Source organism: Phoca vitulina, unplaced genomic scaffold, assembly GCF_004348235.1.
Source record: "Phoca vitulina isolate PV1807 unplaced genomic scaffold, GSC_HSeal_1.0 scaffold19, whole genome shotgun sequence".
NCBI lineage: Eukaryota > Metazoa > Chordata > Mammalia > Carnivora > Phocidae > Phoca > Phoca vitulina.
Genome location: NW_022589722.1, coordinates 25,980,997 through 26,005,538, shown reverse-complemented (window position 1 = coordinate 26,005,538; position 24,542 = coordinate 25,980,997). Strand labels below are relative to the sequence as shown.

General features: G+C 58.1%; 1 protein-coding gene across 2 annotated transcripts in view; it reads right to left on the bottom strand.

Moving 5' to 3' along the window:
- Positions 1 to 19,540: 19,540 nt before the first annotated feature.
- The window catches only part of CACNA1I (calcium voltage-gated channel subunit alpha1 I), a 113,016-nt gene continuing 108,014 nt past the window's right edge, over positions 19,541 to 24,542 (bottom strand). Inside the window, exons 35-37 of one of the 2 annotated variants that reach the window (XM_032416305.1) lie at positions 23,828 to 23,993; positions 22,404 to 22,603; positions 19,541 to 21,455 (exon numbers count right to left, since the gene is read on the bottom strand). In XM_032416305.1, the coding sequence (XP_032272196.1) occupies positions 20,820 to 21,455; positions 22,404 to 22,603; positions 23,828 to 23,993 (1,002 nt within the window). In that variant the 3' untranslated portion in view covers positions 19,541 to 20,819. The remainder of the gene's footprint in view (positions 21,456 to 22,403; positions 22,604 to 23,827; positions 23,994 to 24,542) is intronic. The other variant, XM_032416306.1, reaches the window with a different exon arrangement.

Below are 24,542 nucleotides of genomic sequence, written 5' to 3'. Positions count from 1 at the left end.
GCGACGTGGGGGACGGATCCAGAACAAGCTATTACAAAACACAGCTGAGAGCTGGTGGAGTTTTGTAGTTTCTGGAGGGCTTCCTGGAGGAGGAAATGCCACAAACACTTCTTGTGAAACTAGTTGGCACTCATCCAGGAAAGCCCAGGAAGTTGGGGAGAGGAGGGCCTCCAGGCTGAGGGACCAGCATAAGCAAAGGCGGGAGGAAGAACAACATGAGCCCACCGTGTGGGGTACTGTGGCTAGCGTGAGTTTTCAAAACAGGGAGCAGAGAGAAGGTTGGACGAATGGGCAGAGGGCAACTGATGTCAGGGAGGAAGGACATCAGAGACATTAAGGGGGCAGGAGGCAAAATTCTCAGGGCTTGAAGCTCAGTTCCCTTTGGCTCAGGGTCTGAGCACAGAGAAGTAGAGGTCGGGGCGGGTCCCAGAGCAGAGGTGGGCTTCAGCCTGCAGGTGAAGCAGCACTGAAAGTCAAGGGCAGGAGGCCTGGGGAGAGCAGGTAGGCAGCCAGGCAGGCCATCACACTCAGAGCCTGGGGGAGGGAGAGGCCCCCACTGCTATTAAACCTGGTTACTGATTGAAGAGCGTGTAGAACCTTCTCTAATGATGGCTACAGGCTGTCCCCAGAGGCCTTGCTTCTGGAAGGTAGGGTGCCGCCAGTCAGCGCCGGGTAACAGAAATGCCATTAACATAGAGCCGCAGTCCCAAGAATCTGCTTTCATGTTCCAAAGACAGAAGATAAATGGCCCTTATCATTTTTATGTAGCTGGTGTCACCGACAAAGCAGCGCTTGGAAGCACCTGAGCTGCTTTTGTCCTGTTTATTAGGCATTTCAAGACCTTCCTCCAGGAAGAAGATGAACCTGGGCTGAGAAATGACTCCTCGTTTAACGTGGTCCAACCCCACAGGATCCAGGTGGAGATGCTCTCGGCTCCAGTTAAAACTGCCGGGCAAGTCTGAGCGCCGGGCATCGGTCCCCCTGCCTGCAGGAAGCGGCACCCCCGACTCGCTCAGCGGCTCAGCAGGCAGCCAGTTGCTCCCCGGAAGGGAAGGGGCGGGCAGGAGCGGAAGGGGCGCTGGCTGAGAGGAGCAGTCTCACCCGAGGGGCAGGATGATGATCTGATGATGACCACTGTCCAACAGCGGGGACGCGGGACGCCGAGGCCAGGAGAGAAGCCGGGGACAGCCCTGGCTGCCGCCCCGTTGGCAGACTGCGCCCCTCCACCCAGCAGCCTCCCCTCCTTTCCGGAGGCAGGCAGGGGGCAGGTGGGCAGGGGCCTGATCTTGGCTGGGTGAGGCTAATGGGGGGAATCTTAAAGCCACCCCAAACTGGGCAGAGTGGCTTCGGGCTCGAGCCTGGCGTATTTGGGGACCTCTGCGACTGTCAGGACAGGAGTTGCCGAGCTATTTCCATGTTCCAGACAACTTAATCAGGACGCAATCCATTCTCTTCATTACAGACCTAGGTCCTGGGCCATCGTTCAAACTAATGAGAGATCTTGTTTGGACATGTTAGGCTTCCCCCGTCCACCCCTCACATTTTTTATTACTTTCCCCCAAAGCCTTGCCTGAATGCAAATCTACCGGGGGCGGGGGGCGGGGGGCGCTTAGCATGCCCATCAGCTGTGTTGAGTGCTTTACCCGGAGATCCGCTTAGAACTCTGGGGAGCCCAAGCTCGCCCCAGGAACCCAGGGCATCGGCTGTTGCTGCTTGTACTTCTTTCTCACTCCCTGTCCCTTGAACACTAATTTTCACGGGCAAATAAAAATCCCACAAATGAATAGTTCACATTCCAAAGGCTGCTGTCAGCCAGCAAGAAAATTGCAAAGGTTGTTCTGAAGCAGAAGGCCAGGAAGGGGAGGGGAGGGGGAGGGTGGGGGAGGGGGAGGGGAGGGGGGCTGGAGGTGGGGGGGACGCAGGCCCCGGCGGCTGGTCTGGGAGGGGCCTGGAGGCGGGCAGGACCGGAGGCCGGATCAGACTGTCCGGGGAGACAGCAAGTTGTGCCGGGGGCCCATAGAGACCTTCCCGGGAGAGCCGTTTTTGCCTGAGGAGGATATTTGTGTTTCTCAGCCCGGTGGTCCCAGCAGGACCCAGGGAGACAGTCCGGGCCTGTCCTCGGAAGGCACGGGGCATATCTGAGCACCTACTAAGGGCTAAACCGGACCCAGTGTTTGATGTAACTTTAGCTCCCTGGACACGTGGCCATCTCGCTGCAAAATGGGGAGAACGGGTCCCTGCCTCCCGGGGCTTCATGAAGACCAATGAAACCACAAAGGCCCGGCAAGCTGTTCAGGGAGCTGGCAGGTGGGAGGAGGCCCTGCACGGGGCCTTGCAGCCCGTGCTCCCCAGGCCCCCGCACCTCCTCCCAGGCGTCCCCAGCTAGCACAGCCTGTGCCCAGTCGGGCTGGGCACTGAGTCAGAGCCTGAGTCACGGGCTGTTTCATCCAGCAAGGAAGCTCTCCTTGGCACACGCCGTCCGGTTACTCAGCAAGTGACCCTGCGTGGGGGCAGCAGCTGGTGATTAGCTTAGGGAAGCTCAAACAGCTCACCCAGGACAGCTATGAGTCCCAAGGGGCAGTGCACTTCCCCGGGCTCCAGGGTGCGTCTCAGAGATTTCTGGAAACATGGCAAGGGGGCAAGGTCGGCCTCCCAGTGCTTTCCCCACGGGTCAGTCCATCAGGGACCCTGAACAGCTGAGCTCTGGAGTCAACCTGCTCCATGTTTGAATGGCCGCCCCCCTGTGCACCCGCCGTGGTGCCTGGCTTGCCCCCCACCCCACGGGTGGGGAACAGACACCTGCCCTCAGGGGAGAGGGAGCCCCACGCTGCCCTGCAGCTCGCCCTCAGGCAAGTGTCTCTTGTGGGGGCCCCGGCAGCCCACCGATGCTCAAGAATTAACCCTCTGGGCTCCGGTGCGGATTAGGTGGCCCAGAGAGAGGGGGGCCATTGCACAGCCAATTAGGACTTCAGGGAAACGGTCTGGGGCTGAATCCAATGAGCCCCCACCTCCCTCCCCGCCAGGGCCGAGCACCTCTCCCACGTGCGCCTCCCACACCCGGTCAGATCCCCCCGCATCCAAGAAAGCAGGCCCATCTCTTCCTGCCAAAGCTGGCTTCCAGCCTCGACAGATTTCCCAGCCAAGGTATCGTTCCTGAAACACAGCTGCTTCAACCCATTACTCCTCATTACTCCCCTGAACTGCGCTCTGCAAAGCTTCTCCTCCTCCACAGTTGTGCCCTTCAGAGGTTGGCAAAGGGACTCATTTCTTGCTCCTATGGGGGTACCACAGCCAGGAGCCTGGGGGCTGCTTCTCCTGGAACCGGGACGTCTTAAGCTCGTTGGGATCAGTTGCCCGTGACATTCCGCTGAAGCCCCCTGCCTGGCAGCTGCCAGCTTTAGTGGAGAGGAGGAGCAAGAAGAACTTCCTCAGGACCCTACAGCACCCCCCAGGGGCATGGCCGTCAGTGTGGAGACTGAAGCAGGGGGCATCGGGGGTCTGGGAGCATCCCAGGGCCAAAGAGCCCATGTTTAGAGATAGCGCCTAGGCGGTAGTCCCTGGGGAGCCCGACGTGTCCTGCACAAGGGGCTGCAGGACCGACTGAAGTCCAGCGCCAGGCCTGGCACCCAGGCAGCACTCAGAAAGGCCTACTACCTACTGAGAGGTAGAGGAGATGTAGTAACTGTGGTGAAGAGAGCAGGTGGTGTGTGTGTGTGTGTGTGCGTGTGTGTGTGTGTGTCTCTGACTTCTTGGGGGGATTTCTTTAAGGTTCATAAAGTCAGTTAGGTATCCAACTAAAATTGACGTAGCATCTGCTCTGTTCTGAGCAGGTAACAGTGAAAACACAGTCCTTGCTTGAGGAGGTAGGCATGCCGGAAGGCTTCCCGGAGGAGGCATGTTAACCCTGCATCAGACTGGAGAGACTCGGGGACCGTTAGGCTAGAGCAGTGGTCCTCAAACTTTGGTCTGAGACAAGGAGCACCTGGGAACTTGTTGGAAATACAGGTTCTCAGAATGCATCAGCCACTCTGGGGTGGGTCCTTGGCCACGCCGCTGGTGACAAACCCTACAGGTGATCCGGTGAGAACCACCGGGCTGGGGTGCGTTCCCACACCGAGGGAGCCAACGTCCTGGGAATTCTCTCCTTTGGCCATGAGTTTGGGGCCTAGAAGCACTTTCCAGGCGAACTGTCCAGGTGCTCTATCATCCTGCAGGCTGACAGCGTGCGTCTGGGGAGCAGGCAAAGCAGAAACATTCGTGAACGAATTCGATATTTCGTATTTCTTCAAGAAGCATCAGGATCATCATCATGGGAAATACCCGAATCTTGTTGACATTTTATCCATTGTACCCCCCCGCTTGGACATTACTCTATAAAGTCACTGCCCCTTTGCTCCCCGTTCTTGCCTCTGGGACCCCCCCTCCCCTTCCTCCAGGAGTCACTGGACTTTAGAAGGGACTCTCGCGAGGGGCCCTGAGAGCTGCACTCGCTTGCCTTTGTCTGAAGGTGTCTTCCTCCCGGTCCTGAAAGATGTTTTTAGTTAATACAGATCTCAATGGCCAACTGTTCTGTTTTCGTCTTTGGCGATACCATGTTCCAGCCTCTGTCTGCCATTTGGGTGTGGTTCGTATTGTCTGTTCTCTCCAGCTTCTTGACAAGTCTTCTTCTTGCTGTCCTGTGTCCCCGTGATGGATCCAATTGTGGAATTTTTTCTTTACCCCTTGCTTGGGATTTATTATGCTTCCTGGATTGAAATTCACATCTTTTATCAATTCTGGAACATTCTCAGCTATGACCTCTTTGAATCATGACTCTAGTCCATTCTCTTCTCCTTCCAGAACTCCAGATAGATGGGCCCCATTTCTTTTTGCTCTAACCTCCCACCTCCTGGCCTGCGATTCCTATTTTCTGTATCGTTTTCTTCTGTCCTGCTTTACGCATTCTGGCCACTGCTTCCGCCCCATCTTGTCGTCCCTGATTCCCTCCTGAGCTGGGTCTATTTGCTGCCGTTCAACCCATCTGTCCGTTGGGTTTTATGTCTCAGTTATTGCATTTTTCATTTCTAGAAATTCGACTTGGCTGTTTCTCAGCTCTCTCTGATAACTTTTATAGTCTTTTTTTTCCTTGTCCGTGGTCTCAATTCTTCTTTCTTTAAATATTTTTGACTTACTGATTTTTATTCTAGTTTGGATGTTCGAACATCTGAAGTCTTTTGATCTAGTTTTGCAGGTGTGGTTTGGGCTGACCGTGACTCATCGTGGATTGTCTGCCCCTGGGTTTTTGCAATGGGAGACCGCGAGCCTGCTGCTGTGCTTCGGGGACCCAGGAGGACCCAGAAGAGGAGAAGGTGCCCCGGCCGTGTGCAGGGGAGTCTGCCAACCCAACACCACTTCAGGGTCATTCATTGGCTCAGGGTTTTCTGGACCACTCAGTGGACAAGTTTGGACCCCAATCCGCAGTGAAGGTCAACCTGAGTTGACACACTCTTAGGAAGGAATGTATCTTTATCTATTGCAGACGCCAGGACAAATGAGTGTCCTTGTTGTCTTTCTTTGTTGGTAGTTTGGTTTTTAGAGGCTTCCCTTACACTGAGCGCACCACTTTAACGGTCCCAGCTTGAGGTGAGGGTCTCACTTCCTACTCTCAATCTTTTATGAGCTCAAGACCAAATAAGGTCTTCGGTTCCCTGGGTTGCGGTTAAAACCCAAGGTTCTAGGCTCCTGTTCTGGGCAAATACCCTGGGGCCCCCAGAGGTCAACATTTGCTTCCTATTCTGGTGTCGGCTCACCGGTCATTTCTGGCTTTTAGGAACTTCCCTTCCTTCCTTGCAAACTTAGCTATGCATTGAATAAGGTTTGTGGTAACTGTTCCTGCATTTTAGGTGTTTTATAGTCAGAGAGTGTCCCGTCCCCCCACCCCCTCGCCCCCAGCAGATCAGACTGTCGCAGAACTCTTCACCAAACTATTTCTTCTTCCTTTGGGGCTCACAGCTAGACCTTATCCCCAGCCCCCCACCTTGCAGTTAAGCATGGTCCCCTGACCGTTTCAGGGCAGGCCCCTGAAAACCTCCCACACGATCCTCAGGGTGAGGATGGCAGAGCCCCACATGGATGCGCCTGCGTCCCGAGTCACCGCTGGAAGAACCGTCTACCGTTGCAGACGCTACATGAGCGGGGACTGAGGAGTTTACCCACCGTAGCAGTTAGCATTAGTCACACCAGTCCACCACGGTGCCAGAATTCAAGTGCCACTTATAATTGTTCTGCAGTTTGCCATTACACACATCATCTTTTCAGGGCTTAGGGACTTCAAGGGTTTTTACCTGGCCCGGCTCCCAGGAGGCAGGACTGCCTGTCACAGAGCAGGGGGAGGGGGGGTGGCTCTCCGGCATTGCAAATGGGATAATGGCCTGATCCTCCTTCCCTTACCTGCCTTGTCAGCACTTCGGCCCAGGCCCTGTGCTGGCCACCAAGTCCCCAGACCACTTAGATGTGGCCCGATTTTCAAGGAAGCCCTGGGTATTGAGGACATAGAGGTGGACACAGGCGACCCCAGAACAAGGGGATGACAGATGCAGTGGGGCTGAGAGCAGGGGCTGTGGTCACTCAGGCAGCGGCCCATTCAGGCTGAGCTTCCAGAGCCTGTCGGGCTGGACCAGCGGTACCAACAAGCACGCTGGGGTCAGAGAACAAGGTGGGCCTTGCTCTGGGTGTAGGCAAGGGAGACCCTAGGGGCAGCCCAGCCCACCTCCCCCAGCGCTCCGAGGCCTGCCCTATGCTGGAAAGACTCATCTCCACCCACGCACCTTGTGTGGCAGCTGCTGGAGTCTTCGGGCCACCCGCTGTGCAGACGTGCCCTCAAGAGACCACGAACCTCGAATCACGGCAGAGTGTTCTCCCTAGAACAAGAACTGGCAGCAGGTGACATTCCCGGGTCAGGGTCTACAGCAACATGGCAGGCCAAAGGACTGGCATCGGGACCCCTATGCTGGGTGGGGCAAGCCCTGCAGGGACAAGGAGGGGTCCCTGCTGGGAGCTGACAGGCACACTGCCCTCTCTCACTTGCTGCCCGGCCTCCTCGACCAGACCACGGTCTCGAGAGCTGCTCTGTCCCCCAAACTCTGAGGGCCTGTCCCTGTCCTTCGGCTCATTGTCACTCACGCACTCGGGGGATTTCAACACCTATATGACGGCAACTCGGAGGGTCCCAGAGAAGAGGGCCAGGAGGAAAGCCGTGGGAGCCAGACGAGGGTGTGGCTGATCCCACAGACAGGTTCAGGGCAGGTGTTGTGCAAGCTGGGTCCGGGAGTTTGCACACTCGAAGACAGAAAGGAGGGGCGGGAGACCCTGCTCAGGCGGGGAGGACAGCACGGGCAAAGGTGGGGAGCTGGGACAGGCCCCAGTGAGTCTGGGGAGTGGTCAGGACCGCCGGGCAGGGTTGGGGGCAAGGGAGGGTGAAGCTGAGGGGAGAAGCTGAGAATTCTGCACTGTGTTCTGGAACGTTTCACCCACCCCCACACCCATCCTGGGTCTGACTCCCACCCACCCAAAATTAAATATCTGAGCAGCCCCCACACCCATGGGAACTGCAGGAATGGAAGGTGGAGGAAGGCAGAGGCAGCCTGCCTGACCTCTCTCCAGGAAGAGCCCAGCTGAGAGGGGCAAAGCAGAGAAGTTCTGCTCGCCTGCCCCCTGCATCGCCAGCTGCCTCAGGACATGGACCGTTAGTGGATTGGGCCTGACCAGCATCCACCCCACAGCTACCCACCCGGGAGGCCAGGTTCTGGGGAAACAAGGTGCCACTTAAAAATCCATCATTTCCTCCTCCCCTCCTGTCCTGCCCCACGCTCCGCAGGACGTAAATCCCAGAGGGAGGAGAAGGCCTGAGCTGGGGGTGGGAATCGTGGACCCAGCCCCATCCATTGCTGCCGATGGTGGCCCCTGGGGCTCGGGGTGCAGAGTTCTTGCCACACCCCGATTCCCTACAGCCTGGACCAGCCCTCTGACCTGGAAGGGGACCTACTCTGGTCACCGCCCGACACTCTGGAGAAAAACTGCTCCTCCAGTTACCCCAGTTTGGACTAGAGCCTCTGGGTTTTTAGGGTTAAAGAGCAGTGGGAAAGCTGTGAACACAGGTTAGCCCATGAATTGATTGTTAAGGATACTCCGAAGCCCACAGACACCTGGGAAGGATGGTTTCTTTTCACTTACATTCTCCTTAGGACCTGCAGAACCAGCCAGAAAGAATAAAGCCCTTAGCATTGGTTCATCGGGGCTGGGAGTCCTGGTGGTGGGCCCTGGGCAGGTCACTCTGCCTCTCTGAGCCTCCACCTCCTTGACCACAGAAGTGGGAACCGTGACACCCCCTTCTCCAAGCTGACATGAGGGCGAAGTGCCGAAAAGCCCCAGGTACACCGGAAATGCATGCCCAGCTTCCGGTCCCTGGGTCAGCCCCTGCAGGTGGGCCTCTTATCCCTTCCTCTGTCCCTGCCTGCAGAAGCCTGTGGGGACGTGGGACACGCAACAACGAACGTTATTTTGGGGGCGTGGGGGGTGGGGAGGAATTTCGGGTGGGGGGAAACAGCAGAGTCATGGGCCATGCTCTTGTCCTCTCCTGATTCTCTGAACTGGCTGAAACATGGGCTTAAATGCATATTTGTGGGGACTGGTGCACTCAGGGAAGTGTTTCCTGTGCCTTGTGGATACTTTTAAGAGCAGGGGCCCAGAGGTCTTCTTCTTGGGCCAGGGCTGCGGAGGGCCTGAGCAGCCCTCGCCCCTGTGAAAGAAAGGACAGAGGCGAGGCCCCCGTGGAACCCGGTGGGTGGTGAGGCATCTTCACCTCCACATGTGGGACCCCGCCACGTGGGAGTGAGGCACCCAGGAGCCCCGGGCAGGCGTCTGAGCCACTGATCCGGAAGAGAGGAGCCCAGCCTCTCAGGGAGGACAGGCTGAGCCAAACGGCACCTCCCGGCCACACCTGCCGTGCACCTGCTCTGGTGGACGTGGCAGGGCACAGAGGTGAAGTCCACGTGCCGAAGTGTCCACAAGCTTCTCGCAGCTACGACACAGAGCCTGCGTAAGATAGCACCTTGAAAAACTTAGCCGCTGTTACCTGATTTCACCCACAAGGCGGTTTGCATCTCCACATCAGAGACTGGGAAACCGAGGCACAGAGAGAAAGGACACCCCCAGGCTGACACAATTCTACGCTTCTGAGCACTCGGACCTGGGGAAATCCCAGCTCTGCCACTTGCTCACTGAGCGACCCTGATGGAGTGGCTCCCCCATGCCTCGGTTTCCCCATCTGTAAGTTCAGACGCATCATTCCTTTCTTGCGCACTGGCTATAAGAATGAAATGAAGTCATGCCCATGAAAGAGGCCCATTGGGTGCCTCGTACAAAACCAACCTTGATTAGAATTACTATCCAGCCACAACGCTATTATTCAAATTTTCTCCCATGAAGCACTTTGTATTTGCTAAATAAGTGATTTTTTTTTTCCAACATTTTACTATGAAAATTTCACACACACAGCAAAGTCGAAAGAATTTTTAGTGAATGCCCATATACTATAAGGGTAGAATTCTACCATTGACATTGAATCATCCTTGCTTTATCAATATCTACCCATCGATCCATCTTATTTTTTGATGCATTTCAAAGCAAATTAAAGACATCAGTCCAGTTCCCCCTAAATCCTTTAGCATTTACTGTTTTGGATGTGAAATCTACATATAATGAAATGCACAAATCTTGAAAGTCATTTGAATGTTGACAAAGGCACATACCCGTGTCGCATAAACCTGCGTCAGAACAGAAGACATTACCGTCATCCCAGAAAGATTCCTCATGACCCTTGTCAGTCAGTCCCACCTCTACTCCCAGGAGGCAACCACTGTTCTGATTTTTTTCCACATTAGAGTAATTTGCCTGTAGTAGAATTTCACATACTAGAAGACACGACTTCGTAATGCAGTGCAGTATGTCCCTGGATCCATTACCAATGGCTACATGACGAATAACTGCAAAGTTCAGCTGCTTAAAACAACACATGTATGATTTCACTGTTTCTGAAAGCTTGACTTGGTCCTCTGGTCCCTACAGCTGCAACCAGCTTATTGGCTGGGGCTGCAGGCTCGATGGAGGGAGACCTGCTTCCAAGCTCACTCAAGCGGCTGTTGGCAGGCTCACTTCCCCGAGGCTTGTTGCACTGGGGGCCTCATCCCCCCCGGATGATGGCCAGAGGAAGGCGCCTTTCAATTCCTTGTCGGGTGGCCTCTCCATAGGGCAGCTCACAGCACGGCAGCCGGTTCTCATCAGGGGAAGTAAGCGATGTGGGACAAGAGGGGACCTGCTCGGTGGAAGAGAGAAGCTCTTTGTGACCACCTCTCAGAATGACATCCCCGGAGTGAGCCCTGCCACCCAGCTGAACTAGCTCAGGTGGGAGAGCATTTGGCTGAAGAAGTGACCTTCCATTACATTTGCTATTCATTGGGAAGAAGTCATTGGGTCCAGCCCATACACGAGGGGAGGGCATTACACACCCTGGGGACCGGGAGGCAGGATCTTTGTGAACCAGCCAACAAGCTGCCTTTAGCACTCTCAGGTGGGACACCACGGCCTGCCCAATGCCAGCCAGATGGGCCTTCGTGGCAGCCCTCTCCAAACGCACATCTGGCTCAGGGAGGTGACCCCGGTGCCCCACCTGGGTCTGTGTCCCTCACCGAGGCCCCTGTAGGAAGTTGCTCCTCCCTCACCCAAAGCTGACCGGCGCCTGGAGGTCCTGACCTTTGCCTCTGCCTTCCTCCCAGGAAGAATGCTTATGGGGAACACCCCAATCGGGGTGCTCTGGGGTGGGGGTGAGGAGCTCACCCCCTCCTACTTTTAGCTGGCAAGTCCTGATGGCTCTATTTGTCCAGGAGATGGCTCGTCCTTTTCAGCACCGGCACGGGGGCTGTCCCTTCATTGGCCCAGGGTGGGTGACTCTGGGCCATGGTCGCTCAGTGGGCTGATGGCAGGAGGGACTCTTATCCCGAGTGCCCTTACCTTCACAGGAGACACGGGAGGCAAGACACAAACGCCCCGTATGAGGACAAAGAGCCCAGAACCAGGTCTGGTCTGTGACTCGCCCCCGGCCTAGCTGGAGAGGAGCGCAGGCTCCCTCCTGGGGACCGCGGGCTTGGAGAGCCTGGACTGGGGGCTCGGCCCGAGGTGCGCTTTCTGTTACTATAAATAGGACGGAGTGGCCAGGGAAGGCAGCAGAGGACCAGAGGGCCAGCCAGAGAGACAGATGGACAGAGAGACACAGACAGAGAGGGAGGAGCGAACAGCAGAGACGCCGCAAAGACAAGGACGGGAAGAAACTGAAATGAAGCGGACAGAGAACATCAGCTGCAGCCCCTGGGGGGTGCCTCCCTCCAGCACCCGGCTTCTGCTGCCACATCCTCCAGGGGCTTACGTCTTGGCCTGAAGATAAGGAGACCCCAGAAGCCACCAGCCTGGCCCCCTGCCCTGCCACGGGCAGCAGGAGCTGGCTCGGGGTCCCCAGGCAGCTGCACGGCGGGGGGATGAGACCTGAGCCCCTGGGAAGAGGGCATAGCCCGGCCGGAGCTGCCACCCACCTCAGGATGGACGTGTCAGCATGACGGGTGTGGAGGGAGGTGTCTCGGCCCAGGAGCTCAGAGGCATGAAGTACCACCTCTCTGTTCTCCCAGAATTGACCCAGTCATTTTGCGGCTGTCCCACATGCCAGGTGGATCCTCTGCCCCTTGACTGCGGGCCCATGGCCTCAGTCCTTCCTGACTGGTGGTTCTTGGCCAGGAGGGTGCTCCCCACGGCCACTCCTCTTGGGCCCCAGTCCCCACCTGCGTGGAGCTCAAGACTCACCTGCTGGAGGGGCTAGACGTGCCTCCCGCCTCCCCTCTGCCTTCCTCCCTCCCCAAAAACTCACCGAGCTCCCCTCTGGGCTTTTGGAAATAAAAGCCAGGAAGTGTGGAGCACCATCAGGGAAAGCCACACACCTCCCCTGAGGCAAGAGAGTGCCAAAAAGACAGGCAGGGGAATGGAAAGTGGGGGAAGGAAGCCAAAAACCCCATTGGTGAGCTCTCCTAGTATTTGCCCGGCCTCACATCCAAGCTAGGAGCTCCGGGGGTACAAAATGGTGCAGCGGCTGCGGAAACAGCAGGGCAGCTCCTCAAATGACTGGACATGGACTGACCACATGGTACAGCGATCCCACTCCTGGCCGCGCACCCAAAACCCTGAACGCAGGAACTCGAGCCGACGTCCGCGCGCCCGTGAGCATGGCAGCCTGACTCCTCTCAGCCGAAGGTGGAAACACCCAGGTGTCCCTCAGCAAAGAACCAGAACCTTGGGGATCCCTGGGTGGCTCAGTTGGTTAATCGCCTGCCTTCGGCTCAGGTCATGATCCCAGGGTCCTGGGATTGAGTCCCGCATCGGGCTCCCTGCTCCGCGGGGAGCCTGCTTCTCCCTCTGCTTCTGCGTCTCTCTTTCTGTCTCTCATGAATAAATAAATAAAATCTTTAAACAAAAAAAAACTTAAAAAAAAAAAAAAAGAACCAGAACCTGGTCCAGGCCGGCCAGTGATCACCCAGCCGTAAAACGGAAGGAAACGGACGCGTGGTCCGACCATGGGTGGACCTGGAGGACGTGATGCTCAGTGAAGTAAGCCAGTTGCCAAAGGACGAACCCCAGGTGATTTCACTTCTGTGCGGTTCCTGGAGGCGTCAAGTTCATAGAGACAGAAAGCAGGGTGGGGGCGGGGGAGGGGGCATGGTGTTGCTATCTGCCGGGGACAGTTTCAGTTTGGGAGAATGAACAATTTTGGAGATGGATGGTGGTGCCTGTTGCACAACATCGTGTGTGCTAATGAGTGTAAACTCAAACATGGTTACAATGGTAAGTTTTAGGTGTATTTTACCACAATACAAAAATATACATGGCTAATTTAAAAACAGTGAGGAGCTGAGCGAGAGTCAGCGGAGCGTGGGGACAGCCTGGAGTGGCAGGACGTTTCCCGATGTGGCAATGCCCAAGTTGGGGCTTGCAGGCTGAGGACCACGGAGCCCAGTGAAGGAGGCAGGAGTGGGGGGGCCGGAGAGGAAGCCGCGCTGGTGGGTGGGGGCGGCCCAGAGTCCCCAGGGAGCCTCGCGCGGGTGGGGCAGGCGGGGACAGGATCAGAGGGCGTTTCCTGGCGCTGAGACCAGAGGGGACCTGGCAGGGAGACCATGAGCAGCCTTCCAGGACGACCGGGGCAGGCGTGTGGGTGGGGTGCGGCCCACCTCTACCGCCCGCCGCCCGGGCAGGTCCCTTCCCCGCTCTGATAGGCTTGCCAGATTCAGCCAATAAAAATTCAAATTTCAGATAAACAACAGATTACTTTTTAGCGTATGTCCCCAGTATTGCACACTTTCACTAAAAAATTATTCGCAGCTTAAAATGTAACTGTGAAATTCAAATTTAACCGTGAGTCCTACGTCATCTGTCCACCCTCCTGTCTGAAGGGTCGCTGACGCCTCTGCATGGCTGTGTCCCTCTCCTCCTTCAGGCCTTGGCTCACTGGGCTCTTTCCCCAGGGGACCGCCCCTGGCCACCCGGGTGGAAGGACCCTCCCCCTCCCCCAGGCCCTCCCCGTCACACACATCACCTGCTCCGTTGCCTTCCGGGCACTGGCTGGGCTCTGAGACAGCCTCGCTCGTGTGTCTGTTTGCTCTTTATGATACGTCCCCCGCGCTGAGACGCTGGGTCACGGGGGCCAGGACCTGTCACGACACCCCGGCGCCTGACGCGGGCCTTGCACGTAGCAGGTGCTCAACAAATACCTTCTGAAGGTGGCCTGGGGGCACTGTGGGTTTGCCGTGTTTACCCACCCGCCACCTCCCACTGTCGGCGACTTGGCCACTGTCCTCTGAGGCTCAGGGCTGCCTCTGTCCAGGAAACAGCCTCGTCGGCCGCCCTTCCCCACAAGACCAGCCTCCTGTCCACACAGTCCGGAGGCAGCCACGTTCCCATGGCAACGGCAATCCAAGGTCACAGCGCTGGAAACCAGAGGAGGCCTCCCTCCTGGAACACCACCACCGAGTCAGAATCTAATTTTCATTGTAGCCCTAAGAGTGGTTTTGCATAATGGTACATACATTAATACCTAACGTGCACAGTGCCTATTGGTTAAAATTCATGAATTCACGTCGAAGTAAAAAGTGCTGATGGCTGAAGTTTTTCATTCCCTTAAAGTGTTCTTGGGTTGTTGTTGTTTTTAAGTCATTCTCTCTCCTTGGCAGCAACTTGCTTTTAATTCCATTACTAACGGGTAAGGGAGAGGAAAACAAAGCAGCGCTCGGCTCCCCAGGGCCCCAGCAGCTCTGGAGGGAGCCGGGGTCGCACAGGTGACCGTCACCCCTGGAACCGCCTCCCTGTGTGACCCAGAGCACACCATTCTGTCTCTCTGCGCCTCACTTGCCTCTGGTAGAGAATGAGGGAAGGGTTTAGCTGGTTTTCAAAATCTCTTCTGCTCCCAGAACATAAGCATGCAGCTGACATTTGCTGAGGCTCAGCCTGGCACCAAGCTCTGGGCTGGGAGGAGGGGCTGTGGTCACTGCCTTGCGGCTGGGACTCAGTCAGGAAACAGGCAAAGCCATGGAGCAGCAGGGGAGGCTTCCTGGAAGAAGTGACATTTGAGATGAGGCCTGAAGGGGTAAGTGAGAGTTAGCCAGGGGAAGGGGAGAAAGGAAACAGGTGAGGCTAGTGGGTGGGCCTGGTCCTACAGAGCACTGGGTAGAGGCTCAGGTGTTCAGGGCCAAGGCAGTGTTTAGACAGAGTTGGGACAGAGAGAGTAAAGCGGATGCTCACTCAGCCAAGGGGCGACCACCACGAGGCCTGTGTCCCCCAACAGTGGGGCCTGGGCACCGTGGGTGGGGCCCATGTGGAAGGAACGACAGGCAGGGCCACACTGGGATCTTGTCCGTGGCCCCAGCACCCAGCTGGCTCAGGACCCACGAGCTGCTGTTAGTCACCTTGTCATCCTCACAAGGATTAAGTGGAGGGAACGAAGCCAGGACATGCTGGAGGCCTCTGGTCTGTCAGCTGAGTGGGGCCCTACACACCTGCCTCTCCTGACCCAGACCTGGGCCCTCCCTCGGCAGGCAGCCGGGCAGGGTGACAGGCAGAGAGAGAGGTCTGGGCTGGGGGTAGAGGTGTGGGGTGGGCAGCACACGGGTGGCCCTCAGAGAGAGGGAAAGGCCTGGGAAAGGACAGCGGAGGGCAGGCCTGGCTGGCAGCCAGGGTTTGGGATACGTGGAGTCTGAGGGGCCAGGTGCGGGAGTCCAGCAGCTCTGTCTCAAGGGGCTGGGAGAGGAGGGGCTGGAACCAGGGGGTCTCCCCAGGAACCAGGGCTCCACGGGGAGCTCTTGGCCTCAGATCCCCAGCTGGGTGGCGAAACCAGGCGGCACAGGTGAGGAATGAGAGGCTCAGGTGGGTAGCTGGCTGGCCCAGGGCCACATGGTTCAGACAGGCCTGGGCCACACTTGGACTCGGGCCTTGGCCTGCTCTGTAGAGGGCCCGCCTTGCCCCGCTTTCTCATGTGAAAATGGGGGTACGATCCCCGTCTGGATGAGGGCAGGCAGCCCAGGAGCTGGGGCCAGGCCTGCTGTCACGGATCCGGGCACCGCAGCAGGTGCACACGCTGGGCGTGCACGAGCCTCCAGCTCTAGCCTCTCTCCCGACGCCCCACTGCTTTGTCTACAGGGAGGCAGACGCCAACCCCCTCCCCCCGGTAGAAAGGCCTCTAAGGCATCCCCCTGAGACACCCGGAGCAGGAAAGCCCAGGGCTCTGAGCAGGATGGCACTTGCCTGGAGCGGAGTGTCCGCGTCCCTCTGAGGAACCTGGATGGTGATTTCCCGATTAGCTCCAAGAGTGGCGGCAGCCGCCACAAAGGGATCACTAGGCGAGGACAGGGAGCACAGGGGTGAGAGGACAAAGGGTGGCCTTGGCTCAGAGTGGGCGGGGCCTCAGGGATGGAGGTGCGGCACTGGAGCTCACACCTGATCCCGAGGTCCCCATGTCCCTGCCCAGCCATGCCCCTGAGGAGGAGAGAAAGGACACATAAGGGGGAAAAGGTGACGAGAGTCCCAGACGAGACTGGTGGGGATAGGCAGGCCCTCCAGCCACCAGCTTGGCTGTTCTGCTCTCACAGCCTTTTGATGCCCAGTGTCTGGACCTCTCTGGGCTTCTTCCCCCACGTAGGAGGGCAGGATTGACAGCGGCCCTTCCCAGGGACAAAAGCCCAGGCCCCGTGTATTCCCTCCTCCCAGCAAGCGCACAGCAATATTCCTCGGGCAGTTTGTTCCTTTCCTGCTCTTAGGCAGGTGCGTCACCCTCATCCTTGGATCCCAGAGTTCAGGCCTGGCCGATCAGAGTGTGGCATCTCCGTGGCACATACCCAAGTCAACTGATGAGAGTCCATGGACTTGGGCGGACTATCAGGGAAGGAAGCTTTCATTCATCGGGGGATGGGTAGACAGGCCCTAAGCCTGGGCTGCCAGAGGCCACTAGGAGAGGAGGGGAGTAAATGTAGAAGGAAGCAGATCCAAGAGGTGAAGAGAGACTGTGTCCTAGTAACATAGTTGGAGCACTTGATCCAACTACACCTGAAGCCAACACCATCTCTTGAACCACTAAATTGTTTCCTTCTTGTTTCTTTCTTTCCTCTCTTTTTTCCTTCTTTCTCTCTCTCTCTCTCTCTGGCTCTTTTTTTCTTTTATTCTTAAGCTCATTCAAGTTGGGCTTTTGTCCTTTGCAGCCAAGAGAATCCTAATAATACCCACAATATGAATTCTGTTAGCAGTGCCAAAAGTGAGTCGATTATTACTCCTGTGTGACCCTCCCACACAGGCCCAGCATCTTAGCTACCGAACCCGAGTGTGACAGCCAGGCTCTGCCTCTTCCGCAGCCCAGCAGACCTCAGCCCTGAGAAGACCCTCCCATGGGGTACTTTTCTAGGTCCCAGACACCCTAAGCCCCACAGCTTGAGCATGATGGAGAACCTCTCACCAACTCATCCCAGGAAACCCCCAGCTCAGCACCCACCCTGCAAAAGAAAGAACAGCACAGGCACATGGAAAATTTCTGAAATAGGCTTCTGGGTTTTTATTCCAAACCACATGGTGGCAGCTACCACTTGGTTTCTCCATGCCCGGGCCATCTGGGCCAGCAGGGACCAGCGCCGTCAGCAACTAGGAGGGAAGTTCATTCACACCACAGAAACTGTACAGCCACTCTGAGTGCGATAGTCACGGCGGTGGGGCTGGGCTGAGGACTTCCTGGAGGCGGCAGCCTCTGCCTCCTCCCCAGGCCCTAGCCAAGCCCAGTCTCCACCAAGAACACCGATTATTGCACAAAGACAAAAAGAGTATGTGTATCTGGGCTAAAGAGCGGCTTCTAAGACCCCAAGCCCTTACACAGCGCAGCAAAGAGGGCCAGAGGTGGCCCTAGAAACAAAGGCTCCAGGGGAAGGATCTGGGAGGAAGACAGGCCAACAGGCTGGTACTGTGCACACTTCATCCTTTAGGGAGCTGCCAGGTGCAAAGAAGGCTGGGCAGGGGCCAGGAAGAGGGTTTGGCCGGGGTGGGCCACAGCCCCATCAGGTCTCGGGTCCATCTGTGCAGACGCCGAGGTGCCCACCAACCACCACTGCGTACAGCGCTGCAAACAGATGGATTGAGGTGGCCCGCACCGAGTTCTCCACTCTCCCCGGGGCCACATCTGTGTGAGTTAGGATACGTTTGTGCTTTTGCAATGAATGGGTCACAGGATCAGGAGGGCAGAGGGGCCATTCAGCCAACCCTCATTCATTTTGGCTTGTCCTAGCCAGCCGACCACGGTTTCCCTGACCCCCTAACTCCTGTAGCTCCCAGAAACGAAGCCCAGTGCCTGGGAACAGCATCTGGAGGCCCCCGGGAATAAGCCCCCTCTCCCACGACCACAGCCCCTCCCACCCCTGAGCAAGCTTCCCTCTACCTTCAGCTGTTCCCACCTCTAGACACACCCTGCTCTGTCCTACTCGGCTTTGCTGGGGCCAGTCCCTTTGCCTAGACCGTCCTCCCCATGCGTCTGCTCATTCTGGGGCCACAAGGTTGAGGATGAAGGGATGGCTTCATGTGGGACACACCAGGGTGTGTTCCCTGCCCAGGCACCTGTCACCTGGTGACACCGGAACGTCACTTCCCTGGTCTGTGCCTGGAACAGCATTGCACGCTGCTCGGGGCTGCCATGCAGATTAAGAGGACACCCAGGCCCAGAAAATGGACGCTGTTGACAGGTGTCAGAGGCCAAGCCCTTGAACCCCAATCTGTCCTCTACTCAGTCTTTCCAAGTCCCATGCCCCTCTTCCGGGTTCCAGCACACACGTCCCTCCAGGAACGTGCTGTGGTGCACACCTAATGTGCATGCGGCTTCCGCTCCAGCCGCGATGGCTCGGGCCCAGGGCCGTGCTGGGAGGGAGGGTGAGGCCCGGCTACCGTTGCCCACTTCTTCCCCGGATGAGCACCCCCATCCCAAAACAGCACGGCAAGGGAAGCCAGCACAAGGCTCGCAGGAGCAGGCAGCTTGGGACCCGACCCAGCTGAGGAGCCGCCAGGAGCATTAGAGGACAGGACCCCAGGTCCAGCTGCTCCCTGAGAGGGGGGCTCTGATAACCCTCCCAGCTGCCAACCCGGGAGGGGGCTCAGGGCTCGGGCATCACCTTGGTATCCGCGCAGCGGCCCACCATCCGCACTTCTAGGGGAGGAGAGCCAAGCTCCAGAGGCTCAACGGCTGATGCAGGTCTGACCACCACGCTGGCCCAGCTCCATGGTGCCAGCAGACCCACACGCAGCTTTCGCCTTCTGACCCCACTCCTTCTGACCACTGGGTGCACTTTTTCATACCCCACATACCCAGGTTCTGGCCCCCTGCAGAACTCCAGGGCACTGAGGCATCCTGAGCTGGCCACTTCAACCTCTCCAGGCCTCAATTTCCTCGTGTGGGACATGGGCCTGCTCACCCTTCCCCACTGCCTGCACCAGCTCCGGAGGGCAGGGCTCTGCAGACCACAAAGCCTGAGTCACTCGCTGCCTCCTCCCTCTGCTGCAGTGCCCAGGCCCCAAGTGCCCAGAAGGTACCCGGAACCCATGCAAGCAGCCAAGCCCCCCCCAGGACCACTCGCCAGCCTAGCCCGAAGGCAAGTTCTTTAAGGTCAGGGTTTGGGAACGAGGACGAGGCCCCCTCTGCAGGGCCCTTCTTTAAGGTCAGGGTTTGGGAACGAGGACGAGGCCCCCTCTGCAGGGCCCCACTGAAGCCATCTGAGAAGATCTCACAAAGGCAAAGGGCCCGGTTATTGCTGAAAGGGTAGCGCCTCCCAAACTTGCAGCATTCCCCACCCCAGGACTCCACTTGCCTGCGGACCGCCTCTACCACTTCTTTAGAGTGACCTGAAATCCGCTCACTTTTGAAGACTTCCGCTTGACCTAAGCAATGTCTGTGAAATCACGGGTTCAATGTACTGTTTATTTTGTAATAAATACTGAAATAAATGCATAACTATTCAAAGAAAAAATACCCATCTGTGAACCCGTTTGGGAAGCACTGCTAGAGTGAAACCTGATCTGCAGCTTGGGAAAGTGGTGGGGGCAGGGGAGCGAGGCTGGTCCCAGGGCTAGGCAGGTACCCCCACCCCTGCTTAGAATCTGTTGAGTCTGCTTTCCCCTGAACTCCACTGGAAGGGGCAGAGCTTCTCAGGGGCCAGGGGGGAGCACGACCTCCCGGAATGACCATGGCTCAGAGCCCACCTGGAGGATAAAGGGGGTAAGTAACCACCACCACTGCATTAGCCCAGGGCGCCCACAGGGCAGCCTGGCCAGCCCGGACCAGGCGGGTACTCTTGACTTCCAAGCATCTGCATGCCCTGCTCCATACCCTTTACCCTTCCTCTCTCCTGCTGCCTCCTGCCTGCCCTCAGCCTCCCTAGGGGCAAAGCCATGGCAGACCCCCCACCCCTGGAAATGCCCTGCCCGCTGGCTGAGCCCCCTGCCCAGCCTTGGAGCTGCCCTCCACCCCCACCCCTGCCCTAAGAAATTACGACTATTCACCCCTGATTTTCCTAAAGAAAGACATCTAACTGGTTGACTAAGAGTGTGCTCTGGGGCATCTACAAAAGACTGTTCACAACAACTAGACAGTCAGGAACAAGACAGACACCCCAAAACGTGGGAGGAGGATCTTAGCGGCGTTTTGGGAAGAAAAAAAAACCGCACCCTGAATTTCACGTCTTCTGAGCCTGTCTCCCCAGCCACGGGAACTTCAGAGGCCTGAGAGCATCTCCCAAGGTACTCCCAGCCCAGGGGAGATACCAAAGAGCTCAGCGGCTGACACCCCAGCTGGACCATCTGCCCTGGGGTAGGTCTGGCCTGGGTCCTAAGCATCAGGCAAAAGCCCTGTGGGGGAACCAGCCCGCACCCCCCCACACACACACACACCCAACTTTAGCACTTTCTGGAAATCATAAGCTCTCAGTAAAAAAAATAAATATATATGTCTGTCTCTCTCTATATATATGCATATATATATGTATATGTATATGCACGGGAAGGGCCACGGCCGAGCCTCGGCTACCCCAGACCCTGCTCACGCCCACCCTCTCGGCGGCCCGGCGCTGGCTGGCCCCCTGCGCGACGCCCAGGTTGTGGCCGAAGTATTGCTGCCTGCCCCCCTGGCTCCTGAGGTAAAAGAAGGTGAGACGGGGCGTCCGGCGGGGCCCCTGCAGCCTTCATCTCTTCCTCTTGCTCGCCGCGTCCCCCGGCTGCAGCTCTCCCGGGGCCGGCTGCGGCTCGGCCGCCGAGGGGGCGCCGCCCGCGTCCTTGCTGCGCTCCGCGGCCCAGGAGGGGCTCCGGGCCAGGCCGCGGGGCCGGGCGGGGGCGCGCGGGCGGCCGGGGCCGGGGCCGGCGGCCAGGCTGCTGGTGCTGCTGACCCTGCGGGCAGGCGTGAGCCCCGGCGGCGGGGGCGGCGGGCCGAACAGGGACGTGAGCGACAGGCTGCTGAGCGTCTCCGAGTGCTCGCTGCCCGCGCCCCCGCCGCCCGCGCCCCCGCCGCGGCCGCCCGCGCCCTCCTCGTCCGAGGGGTCCATGGAGTCGTGGTGGGTGCAGCCCGGGCTCGTGGAGCCCCCGCTGCTGTGGCTGCGCTGGTGCGCCCGCAGGCCGCGCAGGCTGAACAGGCCCCGGCCCCGCAGGCTGAGGCGGCGGCGGGCGGCGGGCGACAGGCCGGCCCGGGGGCCCAGGGCGGGGGCGGGGGGCCCCAGGGCGCGCCGGGGACTGTCGCTCAGGGTCAGGCTGTCCTCCAGCGTGGTCTGCAGGCTGCCCGCCGAGCTGCTGCGGCTGGCCTCCAGCGACGTGTCGCTCCCTGTGGCCTGGGGCGGGGGAGGGGGCGGCGGGCGGGTGGGTGTCCCCCGGTCCCCCGGTCCCGGTCCCGCCGCGGGGCAGGCTGCCCCTCCCAGAGACACGGGCACATGCAGCCCCTCCGATCCCTCGGGAACTCCCTTCAGAATACACCCAGGACCGCACTGCTTCTCCCCTCCGGGACACCACCGCCCGGCCGAGCTTCTGGGTGGCCCTCACGGGGGTCGCTGCCCCGGTGGTCTCACTTCAACACTCACACGGTGGCCTGAGGACCCCATTCCAGCCCTCTGGGACCGTTCTGCCCACCAGCCTCCCCCTTGTCCCCCTCCCCCCAGGACCCCCCAGCCCTGGCCACTGCTGCCTGGAAATCTCTTCCCCAGACATCCGTGTACCTCACCCCTCACTGCCTTCCCAGCGCCTTGAGCTGCTCCCCGCATAGCCCCTTCCCGGGTCAATGTTCTCCCTAGCATGTATCACTCTCAAATAGACTATGCTTTTTATGCATTTATTTTGGCTTACCATCTCTCCTCTCACACCCCTGCAACACATACACTGAACAGTACACTGTAAGCCGTGAGACAGGGACTTTGTATTCTGTTGCCCGCTGCAGCTTCCGAGCCTCGCACACAGCCTGGCACAGAGCTGGGACCAGTAGTTGGACTAGCTCTGGGCCCAGCTCTGCTTCCGCCATACGGTGGGAACTGGGGTAGCTCCTGCTTCTCCCTGAGTCCTGGTACCCCACCCACAGCGTGGGGCTGTTGGCTCTGCGTGGCCTTTCTGCTCTGCGCTCCATGCCCTCTGCATGCCCAGGAGGCAGCCCTGGCCAGTGCAGTACAGGGGGCCCTGTAGGCCAGACCTCCCATCCCCCAGACCTGCCCCTCCATCTCCACCTGGACATCAAGGCCCCACTCAGATGTCCCCCAGCAGGAAAGCTCCTGGAGACGGGGACGTGCCCATACCTGCCGGAGGAGGCTGCAGTTGACACTCGGCGACCGCAGGGATGCCCAGGAGCCCTGCAGGGCAATCTTGGGGAGGGTCCCAGCGCCAGGGCCCTTCTCCTGCCCTTTCTGGCTGGCAGACACAGCAGGATGGAAGAACTCTGCAGGCATGGGCAGGAGCGGGCTGGAGGCATCCGGGGAGAAGGGCCTCGGGGGTGCAGCTGGGGAGGGAGAAGAGGGGGTTGGGGAGGGGGCTCCGGCTGGTGGGCCCCTGGTGGGTGCATTCAAGCCAGCAAGCAGAGGGCTTCCTAACAAATTGGCTGTGGAACCGTGGCTAAGTCTCCGTGTCTGAGAATTGGTGTCTCCATTGCGAAAGCCAGAAAGAAATACTGAGCCAGCCACTCTGATTCCTGGCCACTGGGCAAAGACAAGCTTTTGGGGCCAGTGGACCCAGGCTCAAGGACCCCTGAGTTCCTTCCTTTTTGAAACAGGGACCCCAGGCTGGATAGCTTGAATGTCCCCAGCGGGGGGAGGAGGGGTTCCTGTTCTTTGTCGTCTTATTATTTAAGGAATACACAAATGAATGGTTAACTTAAGAGGATGGGATTTTATTCAATCAGAATGGTTCTTGGGTCCTGCGCCCTGACTCTGGTCCAGGAAGTCTGGGGTCTTGGCACCTCAGCCACCAAGGCCATTGGTTTTAGGGAGAGTCCTTAGAAAAGCCACTCCACCCCCAGCTCCTGGAAGGGGCTCAATGCCAGGCCTTCCAGAAAGTACCTGGGGTGGGCTCAGGGTCTTGGGAGGTCTCTCTACTGCTAAGCTCATCTCTCTGCTCTCTTCCCCAGCCAGTGCTATGGAACCAGATTCCCATCACCCTCCAAGAGGACTGGAGGTGAAGGTGAGCCCGAGTGACGAACAAGGGAACTAGGTCCTCTGTCCTCTGCCCACAGCCCAGCCACAAGCCCAAAGCACGAACACAGGGTGCTGAGGGTAGGGCCGAAGGGTAAATTTCAGGACATTTTACAACAGGCTTTCTGTTGTTCAGAATCACCTTGTATGAAGATCTGTGAGATAAACACCTCTCAAATTCAGCTCTAGAAAAATACCACAATAATTTGGCAGCTTTCCTTCTGCTTAATGAGAGCTCTGTGTGACCCGTTTCCCTTTTCACCGCAGCTCCCAGGACTTCAGCATGAATCTCCTACTAGACCAGCTTGCTAGATAATTATTATCTCACCTCTTGGTATTATCTGGCTCTTGATCTTTTATCATTGTTATATCAGACCTGAGAGTCCCATCTTTTATTGTCCGTTAACCATCTGGTTCTTTCTGGACTCAATACAATTGTCTGGGCAGAGACACTAAGAAAAACACTCAGCCAGCCCCTCAGCTCCCCTCCACCAGAGATCGGGGCTGTGGGGAGCTGGTGGGGGCTCCCCCCTCACCTAGGCTGCTCTCCTGTTTCAGCCAGGACCGGACGGGGTTGGACGGGACCGCCTCCCTCCCCCACAGGAAGGTCTCAGGATCTGATGAGGCGGCCGTGTCGGACAAAGGGAAGAAGCATTCGCCCACCTCTCCTGTGTGCATGGGCTCAGGTGTGTCTGGCTCACCCTGCAGGAAAGGGAGGCGGGTTAGGGTGGTGGGCTTTATGTCCCTGCTCCACAGCCCTTTGCTCGGGCCACTCTCATTGTCCAAGATGGCCTTCTCCTCGCCTCTCCCACCTGGCCAACAATGGTCATCTTCCAAAACCCAAGTGAAAGGGCCCCACCTCCAGGAAGCCCTCTCTGGTGTCCCAGGCAGGTTGCAGTTTCCTGCTCACTCCTCGCTTGGCCCTGAGATCCCAAGGGTCTTCCTTGTCTCTGTAGCCAAGTGCCTGGTACAGACCCAGGCCCAGTGCGAAAGTCAAGTCCAGGTTGGTGAAGGTATCAGCAGACAGGTAGAGCGGTGGCAGGGGCCTCCCTGTGAGCAGGATGGTGGGCAGTTCCCTTCCCTTTGCTGAGCCACGGCATCCACAACCATAAACGAGAGAGTAAGCCCTCCTTCCTGGGTCTGGCACCCCGAAGCTGCCTGGCAGTCCTTCCGGCACTCCCTGGGCCCAGCCTTTTCTCAGCCCTGCAGCCCAAGGTGACCCCTGCCCAGCAAACTCCTTCAGAGCTGCCT